This window comes from Anser anser (assembly GCF_964211835.1).
Source record: "Anser anser genome assembly, contig: HAP1_SCAFFOLD_95, whole genome shotgun sequence".
Taxonomy (NCBI): domain Eukaryota; kingdom Metazoa; phylum Chordata; class Aves; order Anseriformes; family Anatidae; genus Anser; species Anser anser.
This window is the reverse complement of record NW_028153990.1, coordinates 21,035-34,392: the sequence shown is the minus strand read 5'-3', so window position 1 is coordinate 34,392 and position 13,358 is coordinate 21,035. Positions and strand designations below refer to the sequence as shown.

Genomic DNA, 13,358 nt, shown 5'->3' with positions numbered 1-13,358 from the left:
GGAGTTTGAGCAGGAGAGCTTGAGGATCTGGGGGATTTCACAGAAGAACTGGTCCATGGCATTACCATTGCACAGAGGTAGTGAAAATATATTGGCAGTGTGCAGCAGAGCATAGAGAACCCCACTGCCCCAGGCAGCTGCTGCCATCTGGGCACAAGCTCTGCTGCCCAGGAGGCTCCCGTAGTGCAGGGGCATGCAGATGGCAACATAGCAGTCATAGGACATGACAGTGAGAAGAAAAAACTGCTGGTATCAAGAAGACAAATGAAAAGACCTGTGAAGCACATCCTTGATAGGAGATGGCCCTGGTGTCCCAGAGGGAATTGGCCATGGCTTTGGGGAGAGTGGTAGAGATGCAGCCCAGGTCGAGGACGGCGAGGTTGAGGAGGAAGAAGTACATGGGGGTGTGGAGGCGGTGGTCGCAGGCTACGGCGGTGAGGATGAGGCCGTTGCCCAGGAGGGCAGCCAGGCAGATGGCCAGGAAGAGCGCGAAGTGCAGGAGCTGCAGCTCCCGCGTGTCTGCAAATGCCAGCAGGAGGAACTCGCTCACAGAGCTGCTGTTGGGCATTTGCTGGTTCTGGCCATGGGGACTTGCCCAAGGAGGAAAAGTAAAGTAAGAAAATACAACAGACTTATCTGACAAGGAGTAATTCATGCACATATATGTCAAGTCCCTTTGATGAGTTCTGTCCAGTTCTGCCTGAGGGTGTCCCTGGGAGCAGAGGACACTGCTTTGGTAATGCAGGAGGTAAACCTGCTCTACAGCAACAGATAAAGACAGGCAAAGGGTAATGCCAGATTCAATTCATTCCTGATATGTGATTATCCACATTTTTGCTCCCAATTCACCTGAAAGGAAGCGGGGCTGCAGGCCTCTTTTTTGCATATTTTCCTTCCTGCTGCACTCCAGGTGAAACCTGGATCTTCAGAGAAAGGGACACTCCCTTTAGTTCAGAATATTCTTCAGAGGGGAATGCCCGTCTGTCTATCAAGGCTGGTCTCTTCTGCTGGCATCTCTTTCAGCTGTATGACAATGACAGTCACATCCTCACCTGAAAAGAACCAGGACACTGCTGAGAGCAGAGGAATCCAGGCTCAAAGTGCACATCTCCAGACCCCCCACCCTGTCCCCATACTCCCCTTCCCCCAAGCACACCGAGGGCTCACTCCATGGGCATGTGAAACCCCCATCCCCAGCCAGCCTGGGAACAAGACCAGCAGCAGCACGGCCAGGTGGAGAAGCCAGGAGGAATGGCAGCGTGCTGCTGCCAGGGGAGGTAAGGCCAGGGAGGGACAGACGGACACTCAGCAGACCCTCCTGTGCTGCCATCTGGCTGCAGAGGAGGCAGCTCATGCTCGTTGCAATTGCTGTGTGCTCTGCTTTGGCCTGCAGACACCTCCCAAAGCCAGGGGGTATCAGGGGGTTTGTAGCTCCTAAAAATCAGCTAGGATAAAACCTAGCTGGGTAAAAGGATGAAAATATGATGTTGGTGCAGTCCGTGAGATGAGGTTTGGGAAGGTACTTTACAAATTTAATCACTGACATTCTGATTTCTCAGTGCAATGCTCCAGGAGTCTCAGCCTCCTGTACAATACTGACAATTCATTAACATGAAATCTGGCTCCCCTCCACTGCAGGAATCTGAAAGCACGGACTGCAGAAAAAGCCTTACCCTTCAGATAAACCAAGACTTGATCTTCCTATTGAAATGTCCCCTCATAATGCCATTCTCTAAAGCGCTTCAGAAACAGAGAGAACCGTCCTGACAGATGCTATCAGCCATCGGATGTGCCAGCTGTAGAAGACCCCTCTGGCAACTGCACCTGCATTGCCCTGCTGCCAGAGACTCACGGTGTCAAGAGTCTGCAGGAGCCCGGCCCAGCTCAGCAGCACAGCACCCGACCGTGGCATCGCTTGCTCTGTGCCATTGGACTCCCTCGAGGTGTCCCCAAGGCCTCGGGGCTGACAGCTCCTGAAGGCAGCAGGGTCTCTCCTGGGGTGTGGTGTTTGAAGCAGACTGAAGGCATCACTGACTGCTCCTCTCTGACCATGGGAGAAAAGCATTTTAGAAGTGTGATTTGTGCTGGAGTGTGTGGTTTTCTAACAACAGTACAAATGATTAACCCTTCCCTTTTCCATGGTGCGGTAGCACACCTCAGCCATGGCAGGCAGGGATCATTTTAACCATTCAAACACCCTTCACCATTTCTTTTAGGAACTGAGAAAGAAACATCTTGCTTATTGGTGTCCTAACAAGAGATAGGGGAACAGAATGCTCTAAAAGGGTTTCCGTGAAGAAAGGGGAGTGGGAGACTAAGACACCATTTGTTGAGTTTCCCCAGCTGTTCATCTGGAAGATCCTCTACCCATAGACAAATCTCTTCTTCCTCTCTCGCATGACCAGCACGGTGACTGGGATGTGGAACACCCTCATCATTGTGCTGGTGCCTACAAGCTAACACCTGCAGATGCCCGTGGCCTTCTTCCTGGGGGAGATTTGTTCTCCTTGCAGACCTTGTACAGCTCCACCACCCTGTGCCAGATGCAGGACAGCTTCCTGACTGGGGACAGCACCCCCTTTGCTCACAGAGGTGGGAGCACTATCAGCTGCACCTTCTGCATGAATTGAGTGCTTCCTGCTGAGGGCCATGTCCTACGGTCAGCCCTGGGCTGTATGCCATCCCTGTTCTCTGCAAGGCTCGAAAGTGGAAGGTGTGACTCTAGAAGGCAGCTGTACCTTAACACAAGGGATTTCTTTCATGCACAGAAACCATTTAATTCTTTTCCCAGCTACAGTTCTGTGGTCCCAATGTTGTGGACCCCTTCTGTGATTTTTCCCCTTGCTGGAGCTCTCCTGCAGTGCCACGGTGATTCTCATAGTCTTTGCCTTCATAATCTGCATTTTGGATCCAATTTTCCTTCTCATGTGGTTTTCATGTGTGTGCATCCTGTGTTGGCATGCCCAAGGCCTTATCCACCTGCTCCTCTCTCCTCACTAGTGTCACTGTTTTCTATGATACTGCCATCATTGTCAGTGTGGAACCCATAACAGCCTGCCCTGGTTTTGGCTAGGATAGAGTTAATTTTATCTCCTAGTTGCTGCTATGGTGCTGTGTTTGGGATTTAGGATGAGAATAGTGTTGATATCACAATGATGTTTTAATTGTTGCAAAGCAGTGCTTACACTAAGCCAAGGACTTTTCAGCTTCTCGCTCTGTCCTGCCAGCGGGCAGGCTGGGGGTGCAGCAGGAGCTGGGAGGGGACAGACCCAGGACAGCTGACCCCAACTGGCCAAAGGGGTATTCCATACCATCTGACGTCATGCTAAACAATATATAGGGGTGGCTAGCAGGGGTGGGGTGGGCAGCTGCTCAGAGATAGGCTGGGCATCAGTCAGTGGGTGGTGAGCAATTGCGTTGTGCATCACTTGTTTTGTATACATTATTATCAGTATTATTATTATAATTATTATTTTTTTCCTTTCTTTTCTGTCCTAATAAACTGTCTCTATCTCAACCCACAGGCTTTATTTTCCTGATTCTCTCCCCTATCCCAGAGAGGGAGGGAGGAGGGGGAGCGAATGGCTGTGTGGTGCTTAGCTGCCGGCCGGGTTAAACCACAACATAGCCCTCCTCAGAGATTTTAAGCAAGCCTTTTCCCAAACCTTCATCATGCTCCTGGTCAATCCTCAGGTTGAATAGAGGTGATGTGGGAAGGGTGGGAAAGGTGCTGGTTGAGCTGCTGACGTAGTCATAAGACCTGTCTCAAAGAGATGGGAAAGGACAAATTGATCAATGACATTCCTTGGGACTCAGAAAAGGCAGATGTCAAACCCATTTCCTACTAGAAGCACAAGCAGAAGGATGATTATGCCTAGTCAAGAATTAAAATGCTAGCCTTAACCCTAGCCCTCAGCCAAGAACTAAACAAAACTCTAACCCACAAAGTTTGCCCTCATCCTACACCTTGAGTAGGCATCTTGAGCAATCCCACCAATCCCTCCCTCAAAGCCCTTGCCATTCCATTAGCCATTCCATTAGCCCAAGCAGTTGACTTCTAATCTCTAAACGTTAAATTGAACACCTAAACCCCAAAGCCCTCCACTACACACAGAGCACATCTCATCTTCAACACCACTCCTACCCCGAACTTCAGCTGTTTGTCCCCTTGGGCAGGGCAGGGATTGTGAGGTCCTTGAACAAAGAGTCACTCTCCATCTTTTTTATAAGCCACCTTTAAGTACTGAAAGGCTGCGATGAGGTCACCCAGGAACCTTCTCTTCTCCAGGCTGTACAGCCCCAGCTCTCTCAGCCTTTCTTCAAAGGAGAGGTGCTCCAGCCCCTTGATCATCTTCTTGGCCCTCCTCTGGACCTGTTCTAACAGATCCACATGCTTCTTGTGCTGGGGGCCCCACACCTGGACACAGGACTCCAAGTGGGGCCTCAAAAGGGCAGAACAGAGGGGGACAATCACCTCCCTCCACCTGCTGCCCACTCCTCTCTTGATGCAGCCCAGGATACAGTTGGCCTTCTGGGCTATAACCACGCACTGCTGGCTCATGTTGAGCTTTTCGTCCAGCAGAGCCTCCAAATCCTTCTCTGCAGGGCTGCTCTCAATGAGTTCTTCTCCCAGCTGTCCCTCCTGTCTGGGACTTCCCCAGCCCAGGTGCAGCACCTTGCACTCGGACTTGTTGAACCTCCTTAGGTTCACATGGGCCCACTTCTCAAGCTTGTCCAGGACCCTCCGGACAGCATCCCTTCCTCTGTTGCATCAACTACACCTCTCAGCTTGGTGTCATCTGCAAGCTTGCTGAAGGTGCACTCGACCCCACTGTCTATGTCATTGATAAAGACATTAAAAAGTACTGGTCCGAGGACAGACCCCTAAGGTACACCACTCATCACCAGCCTCCACCTGGACATAGAGCCATTGACCGCTGCTCTCTGGGTGTGACCTTCAAGCCAACTCCCTATCCACTCAATGGTGCACCCATCAAATGCATCTCTCTCCAGTTTGGAGACCAGGATGTCGTGTGGGACCGTGTCAAATGTCTTACGGAAATTCAAGTAGATGACATTGGTTGGTCTTCCCTTGTTTTCTGATGTGGTCACTCCATTGTGGAAAGCCACCAGATTGGTCAGGCATGATTTACCCTTTGGTGAAGCCATGCTGGCTGTCTGAGATCACCTCTTTGTCTTGCAAGTGCCTTGACATTGATTCCAGGAGGATCTTTTCCATGATCTTGCCAGTCAGTGAGGCGAGGCTCACCATTCTGTAGTTCCCTGGGTCCTCCTTTCTACCCTTTTTTAAAATGGGAGTGATGTTTTCCCTTTTCCAGTCACCAGGGACTTCACCCGACTGCCAGAACTTTTCAAATATGATGGAGAGAGGCTTGGCAACTACATCAGCCAGTTCCCTCCGGACCCTGGGATGCAAGTCATCAGGCCCCATAGACTTGTATGTGTTTATGTTCATCAGGTGGTCCTGAACCTGCTCTTCACTTACAGCAGGTGGGACTTTGCCCCCCCAGCTTCCATCTATGGGTTCAGGGAAACGAAAGACTTGGGAAGCCTGACTGGCAGTGAAGACTGAGGCAAAGAAGTTGTTGAGTACCTCAGCCTTCTCTGTGTCTGTCATTACCAGTTCACCCCTCTCATCCGTCACAGGGGGTACACTCTCCTTGGCCTTTCTTTTCTGAGCAATGTATCTATAGAATCCCTTCCTGTTACGCTTTGCATCCCTTGCCAAGCTCAGTTCCATCCGTGCCTTGGCTTTCCTTGTCCCATCCCTGCTCATCCGAAACTGAAGCATGCGTGAGGGCCTGGGAAAAGGAACCCTGGATCCATAGAAGCCATTTGGGAAACAAAACTTGTAGGTAGGAAGCGCAATTTTGTGGAGGTGCAGAGCTGATGGACACACTGTGGAGGATGCTCCTAAAGACATGTATGTCCTTTTCCCTCCTGACTACAATGCCACTTCCTTCTCAGGAATGGAGTAAGCCAACAGAGGTGAGACAGATACTCTACGATCATCAATGTCATCAGAAAGCTGATCCCAATAAAACATGGGAAGGTTAAGAGCAGCCTGGACAAGAAAGACGTGAGATTTTGGGGTGGGAAGAGGAGCATGGAAGCAGAAAATAATGATTTTGTAGAGGTAAGAGGGGTCATGTAATGTAGATATTGCGGTAACACTGACTTAAAACAGTCATGTATGGCCCTTACCTTATTTTAACCAGTAGTTTTAATCCCTAAACCTAAATGCTACTCCAGCACTCTGACAGAAATCCCCTACTCTAATGCTTGAACTCAAAGTATCCCGTGAAGCAAAACTCAGGCCATAGCCCCTTTCCCTTACCTTTATTCTCTTACTCACCCAAATGCCTTCCCTTGACACTAGCATTAAAATGCTCTATTTATCCCTAGACTTCTTGGCAGACCTAAACAAAACCCTAAACAGCAGAGCTTGTCCATACCCTAAACACAGAAGCACACCAAAACTTCCCAGTAAAAGTCTGTTTACTCTCTAACCCAGAAAGGTGAGCACTAACCCCTAAGGGACTAGAGAGAGGTCAGCTCTGCCTCAGGATCCCCTGCCCCAGCAGGAGGAATGTGACTGGGGCAGTGACTGTGAGGTCACTTCTGTCTCTGCAGTTGATGGGGCAGCAGCAGGAACATGTCACGGAAAGGGACTGTGAGGTCACTTCTGTCTGAAGTAGCTGACAGGTCACCCTTGACTTCTCCCTGGGATCTGTACTTTTTGGCTGACATCTGCCAGTGGCCCTGGTAGGCCAGCAGAAGGCACCTGGTTGGCATGCTGACTGTGGGATCCCCTCTGCCTCCATACCCAGGAGGACCCAGGCAGAAAGAAGGCCCGCATATGGGTTGTGCTGTCCCTTCTGCTTGAGTCCATGACTGGACAGCAGGAGGCACAAGGCTTGGGTGTGTCTAGCCAAGAAGTGCAAGGCCAGCAGCAGGCCCATGGCTTGGAAGATGCTGGTGAGGTGACTTCTGTCTGGTGGGCTGACAGGCCACAAGAAGGCTGATGGGTTGGGATGCCTACTTTAGGAGTGGTTTCCACCCTGATGGAGCTTTCTTTGGTGGCAGAAAAGATCAGGAGAGAAAAAACTGCCACAAAGTGCACATTGGAAGGTTGGCACTGGCCATGAGGAGGAAGAAATGCCCAGGGGATCAACTGCTCTTGCTCTAGAGACTGAGGCAAAGAAGGCATTAAGTGCCTCAGCCTTTACCTCATCTCTTGTCACCAGGTTTCCTCCCACATCCAATAAAGGAAGATGATTCTCCTTAATCCTCCTTTATTTAAAGTGTTTATATAAACAGTTTTTGTTTTCTTTGACAGTAATAGACTGATTGACCTCCAGCTGGGCTTTGGCTCTTCTAATTTTGACCTGCACGGCCCCATAACATTTAGGACACAGCTCCAGACAAACTGACAGTATGCATGAGAATGAAGAACAGAAAAGGTGGAACCTGGCAGCATTCCATCCCCTACCCTTCTGTGACTCTATGCTGCAATTCCATTCAGCTGGTTACTCCTGTATTATCCAAACTTTCCTGCAACTCCTGATGCTGCCATCTTGTCAGACAGAGCACAATCACGTGAAGGTTGAACTGTCTGCCTGCAGACATTAAACGCTGACAAAATGGAGCATCAGTGTGGGGGAATCTTGAGAAACTGCAGGATTCTGCCTACAGAAACATCCTGACATTTACAACGAGAAGAGCCTGGTCCTACTCCAGAGGAAGAGGAACCCCACACATCAGGACAGATTGGGACCCTGCTGAGTGAGCCGTGCCCAGGAGGAGGAGGGCCTGGGCACCGTGAGGGATCTCATACAAGCTACTCAGCTAAGACCCAGTGTGACACAACATGGACAAGTGTCTACAGCCAGCTGGGAAAGAGGTCTAGGTCTGGGAGACACTAGGATACTCTGGCCTTTAGAGGAGCAAGGACATAGGCAAGGCTGAAAGTCCCAACAGGACCCAGGTCTTTGTGTCCATGGCTATGGCTGTTGTCTCTGCCACTGAGGCCTATGAGGAGACAGCTTATCGTTAAAGCACCAGGGCCTCATTTCCTCCTCACCACCAACCATGAACCAGGCAGGGGTCATACCATTCTCCTGCACTTGGCCATGCACATCTCCATCTCCTACTGCCCCAGGAAGAACCCTGAGCAAGGTGTGAAGGGAAAGGATCTCCCTTCCCAGGGGCCTGGGGACAAGGCCTAGTCCTTTTCTTTGGTGAAACACATCCAGGTTGTCTACACATCAGTGTCACCTTCACATTGCCTTTGTCTCCTTGTCCTCACTGCCTCCAATGTTCTGCTCTAACGAGCTCCAAGGGAGGCTGTGTCAGTCCTGGCCCTCGGGGGACGCTCCAGGAAACTTGCATCTGACTTGGACTTCTTGAGAGATTTCTTCAATTGTCTCTCAGTGCCTGAGGTTTGTGGGCTCATCACCAAAGCCCCCAGAGGGGTGACTACAATGCCTTGGGCTGGGCCTCTGGTGCTGAGCTGGGCCGGGCTCCTGGGACAGAGAGCTCCTGGCAAGAGGGCCCTGGTGCAGAGACACAGCTCTGCCCAGGAGCAGCGCCTCTGCACAGCTCAGCAGGGCTGGGGGCTCTGACTGAAGCAGAGACACAGAGAAGAGAGAAGGAGAGAGGGCTTGGAGGCAGTTGGGAGTGGGAGGATGCTGAGAGCTGACTGCAGGAGAAATCTGCACAGCCCTTGACAAGGTAAGTGTCTGGCTGCAGGGCCATGCAGCTGCATGTCCTGGAAGGGTCTCCTCCTGGGTCTGGTTTTCAGAGAGAAAAGCTGAGATCCTGCTCATGCACCTGCAGACAAGGTGAGGATTCTGTCCAGCTGCACTGGGACTGGGGCTTTAAGCTGTCTCCATTTATTGGGAAACACAAGAGTGTGATCATTGTCCTAAGCAAAAGAAAATCTGCCTTGCTCCACACTGTGGTTGGAGGTGTACTTTGCAACAACACTGCAAAGTTCATGGATCTGATAAGTGGACTGAACTTGAGTTTCCCCCATGGTCCTGCTTCCCGCCTGCTTCACGGCAGGAGGGACTCCTCTGGAGCCCACAGCAATCCCTGCTCCCAGTGCCACTCTCAGACAGCATCAGCTGGGACTCGAGTGATAGAGCTGCAGAAATGTTCTCTTGCAAAGAGAGAGGCTCAGGCGTGGGTTGCTCTAAGTTTTGTGATAGGTTTTCCTCACTGAAGTATCTTCTAACTTTTTTCTGCCTTATCCTCTTCAACAGACATCTGTGGCCAATGTCAGAAAATGCCCAACAGCAGCTCCATCACCGAGTTCCTCCTGCTGGCATTCGCAGACACGCGGGAGCTGCAGCTCCTGCACTTCGCGCTCTTCCTGGCCATCTACCTGGCTGCCCTCCTGGGCAACGGCCTCATCCTCACCGCCGTAGCCTGCGACCACCGCCTCCACACCCCCATGTACTTCTTCCTCCTCAACCTTGCCCTCCTCGACTTGGGCTGCATCTCCACCACTCTCCCCAAAGCCATGGCCAATTCCCTCTGGGACACCAGGGCCATCTCCTATCAAGGGTGTGCTTCACAAGTCCTGTTTTTCGTCTTCTTCTTTGGTTCAGAGTATTCTCTTCTCACCATCATGTCCTACGATCGCTACGTTGCCATCTGCAAGCCCCTGCACTACGGGAGCCTCCTGGGCAGCAGAGCTTGTGCCCAGATGGCAGCAGCTGCCTGGGGCAGTGGCTTTCTCAATGCTGTCCTGCACACTGCCAATACATTTTCCCTGCCCCTCTGCCAAGGCAATGCTGTGGAGCAGTTCTTCTGTGAAATCCCCCAGATCCTCAAGCTCTCTTGCTCAGATGCCTACCTCAGAGAATTTGAGCTACTTGTTTTCAGTCTTTCTTTAGTATTTGGTTGTTTTGTTTTCATTGTGTTATCCTATGTGCAGATCTTCAGGACTGTGCTGAGGATGCCCTCTGAGCAGGGCCGGCACAAAGCCTTTTCCACCTGCCTCCCTCACCTGGCTGTGGTCTCCCTGTTTGTCAATACAGGCATGTTTGCCCACCTGAAGCCCCCCTCCATCTCTTCCCCATCCCTGGACCTGGTGGTGTCAGTTCTGTACTCCGTGGTGCCCCCGGCAGTGAACCCCCTCATCTACAGCATGAGGAACCAGGAGCTCAAGGATGCCTTGAGGAAACTGATGACCTGATATCTTTCAACAAAAAAAAAAAAAAAGCCCATTTTCTTCTGCATATGACTCATAATTCATTGCAGGAACACGGTTATCTTTTTGCTCATTTTTCATACTCTGGAGAGCGTCATCACAAGCTCAGAGCTGTGGGGTGTATGGGTAGGAGGTTCAGCAATAGTTGACCAGGCCATTGCTCATTGCTCACTTGGGAAATGCTCCCTGGGAGACAGGATTTTCCAGAAGATCAGGGCCTGCTGTATGTGCATGGGAGATGTGGAAAGAGAAACCCAGTGCTGGTGCCAGCAGGCACATCATATGCATGTGGAGAGATGAACACGATGGAGCACCAAGTCCATCAGCTATTCCTACAAGTGTCACGAAGGCCAGTTGGGCAGATAGTGTCACAAGACTAAGTAACGTCCCCTGGGAAGCCACCTGAAGGCAGCTCTGGGATGTGCTTCCTTGAACCGCGGTCCCTGTGCCCATTCCTCATGTCCTGGGGTATCTCAGACGAGGGAAGAGCACGGTGAGGTACTGCAGGGCTGAGGTGCCTCCCAGCCTCTGGCAGTGGCTGCAGGAGCCAGAGGGACACTGCAAATAGTGCATTGCACTGTGCATGGGTGTGCAAGGCAGAGAGTCATATCTCTCAACAGCCCTGTGTGTATGAGGCAAGCTCAGATGTGGACACCTCACAGAGCCCTGCCATTGCCCTGTGTGACTCCAGAAACAACCCCCAGTGTCCCTGTGAGATTTCTGTCACCCCCCTTGCACACGTTCATTGCAGATGCCCCTCTCTGCTATGTCACACTACCCTGCCTTTCTGGACCAGGCCATCAAGCATTTGGATCAGCAAGATTTCTGGGGACTTGGAAAAGGCAGGCATCAAACACATCTTCAGGAAGGGCAAGAAAAAGGATTGGCAGAATTGCAATTGTCACCTCTACCCCTGGGAACGTGGTGGGGAAAGTCCTGCCACAGCCATCTTCAGGGACATGGAGGAAACAAAGGAACTGCTGAAACAGAAGGGGAGGGGAAAGAAGGCATTGTGGTGAACCTGGACTTTAGCAAGGCCTTTGCCATGGTCTCCTGGAGTCTCCCTTTAGCCAGACTGGTGATATTTGGACTGAAGAAGGGGATGATGTTGGGGGAAGGAAGGTGGCTGGACATTAGTGGAACAAAGTCCCTCAAGGGGTCCCTCAAAAAGGGGCTAGACTTTGACTAGACTTTTAGCCTAGACATCAGGAAGAGGTTCTTCACCAAAAGGGTGGTTGCACACTGGAACAGGCTCCCCAGTGAAGCAGTCACTGCACCAAGCCTGTCCGAATTTAAGAAGAGATTGGACTGTGCACTTAGTCACATGGTCTAAACTTTAGGGCAGACCTGTGCGGTGCCAGGAGTTGAACTTGATGATCCTTATGGGTCCCTTCCAACTTGGGATATTCTATGATTCTATGAAAGTCTTCCTGCCAGCCAGTTACCAGCAGCACGCTTCAGTCATGGGCACTTGGGCTAACACTGTCGACCCTCTTTTTTATCTTCCTTTATGATGGCATTGAACACATTTCTCAATCTTGATCTCTTAAACGGGAGTTATTCTTTAATTCAGTGACTTCTTTCCTTGGAGTTCTGCTTGAAGACAGAGGAAGCAGAGGAAGAAGAAAAAAAAAAGTTGGGAAATATATTTTGGTAAATGTTTGCATAAGGCTATTCACAGAAAAAGCGTAATTTGGTTGATTGTACTTGTTCACAGTGCCGTCAATTTAAAAAAAAAAAAAAAAGAGAGAGAGAATAAATCAAGAAAATTCATAGAAAAAAAGCTGGTGGTGCTGCCAAAAAAGACTCTTTCAGCTATTACTTAGAGCCCTTTTATGCACAGGTTTCCATTGTTTCCTAGATCTACTTTTATGGCTGGTTTCAATTCCCTATTCAGAGGTGGCCACTGCCTCCAGGATGCCCTGGGGTAGCCAAGGCACGCAGGTGGGACAAGTGACGCAGGACCTAGGGGAGTACTTTTGGAGCACAAGCTGGGGGGCATGAACTGAGGCTGGGCCCCGCAGGGGCTGTACAGGGCTGCTAAGCACAGAATCATAGAAGGGCTTGGGTTGGAAGGGACCTTAAAGATCCTGTGGTTCCATTAGGTTCACATGCACCCAGATCTCAAGCTTGTGCTGCACTGGTGCTGGCCTAGGCCTTTTATTTCAGGTGCAGGCCTTTTCCTGGAGCATATACTGCATTGGTCATGGCACAAAAATGCTGTTTCTACACCAGCGATCTGGAGCCTCCTTCTTGTTAGGCCACATTTCAGTGTCCTTCCTGCTGCTTAGATTTTTTTTATCGCATGGACGAACTGGATCACTGAGTATTCTGAAGCCAATTACCATGCTTTGTGTTTTTTTGTTTTGTTTTGTTTTGTTTTGTTTTTTCCTCTGAAGTACAATCATAAAATCATAGAATGGCTTGAGTTGGAACGGACCTCAAAGATCATCTAGTTCCAATCCCCCTGCCATAGGCAGGGACACCACCCACTAGATCAGGTTGCTCAGGGTCTCATCTAACATGGTCTTGAACATCCCCAAGGAAGAAACATCCACAAACTCTCTAGGCAAACTGTTCCAGTACCTTACCACCCTCTGAGTGAAGAATTTCCTCCTAACCTCTAATCTATATCTCCCTTCTTTTAGTTTAAAACCATTTCCCCTTGTCTTGGGCTGTGTGCCATCCCTGTTCTCTGCAAGGCTCATGAAGTGGAAGGTCTGACTCCAGAAGGCAGCTGTACCTGAACCAGGGGAATTTCTCTCATGTACAGTAATTATTTCTCCTCCTCCCAGCTACAGTGCTGTGGCCCCACTGTCATGAACCTCTTCAGTGATTTTGCCCCATTGCTGGAGCTCTCCTGCAGTGCCACAGTGATACTCATGGTTTTGCTTTCATAATCTGTATTTTGGATCCAATCTTCCTCTTTCAAATCATGCAGTTTTCATGTGTGTGCGTCCTGTGTTGGCAGACCCAAGGCCTTATCGACCTGCTCTTCTGTCCTCATGAGTGTCACTGTTTTCTATGGCACCATCATCACTGTGTGTGAAGTGCATAACAGCGCATAACAGAAGCTACTAATACAATCACCAAGTCAAAAAAAAAAAAAAGAAATCAG

At 50.3% G+C, this 13,358-nt stretch overlaps 1 protein-coding gene across 1 annotated transcript; it reads left to right on the top strand.

Annotated features, from left to right (window-relative positions):
* Nucleotides 1-9,275: 9,275 nt before the first annotated feature.
* LOC310891031 (olfactory receptor 14C36-like) lies at nucleotides 9,276-10,225 on the top strand (the record flags this gene model as incomplete). The annotated part of the gene is made up of 1 exon (XM_083853333.1): nucleotides 9,276-10,225. The coding sequence occupies exon 1, from the start codon at nucleotides 9,311-9,313 to the stop codon at nucleotides 10,223-10,225; it is 915 nt and encodes a 304-aa protein (XP_083709459.1). The 5' UTR covers nucleotides 9,276-9,310.
* Between the last annotated feature and the right edge of the window lie 3,133 nt (nucleotides 10,226-13,358).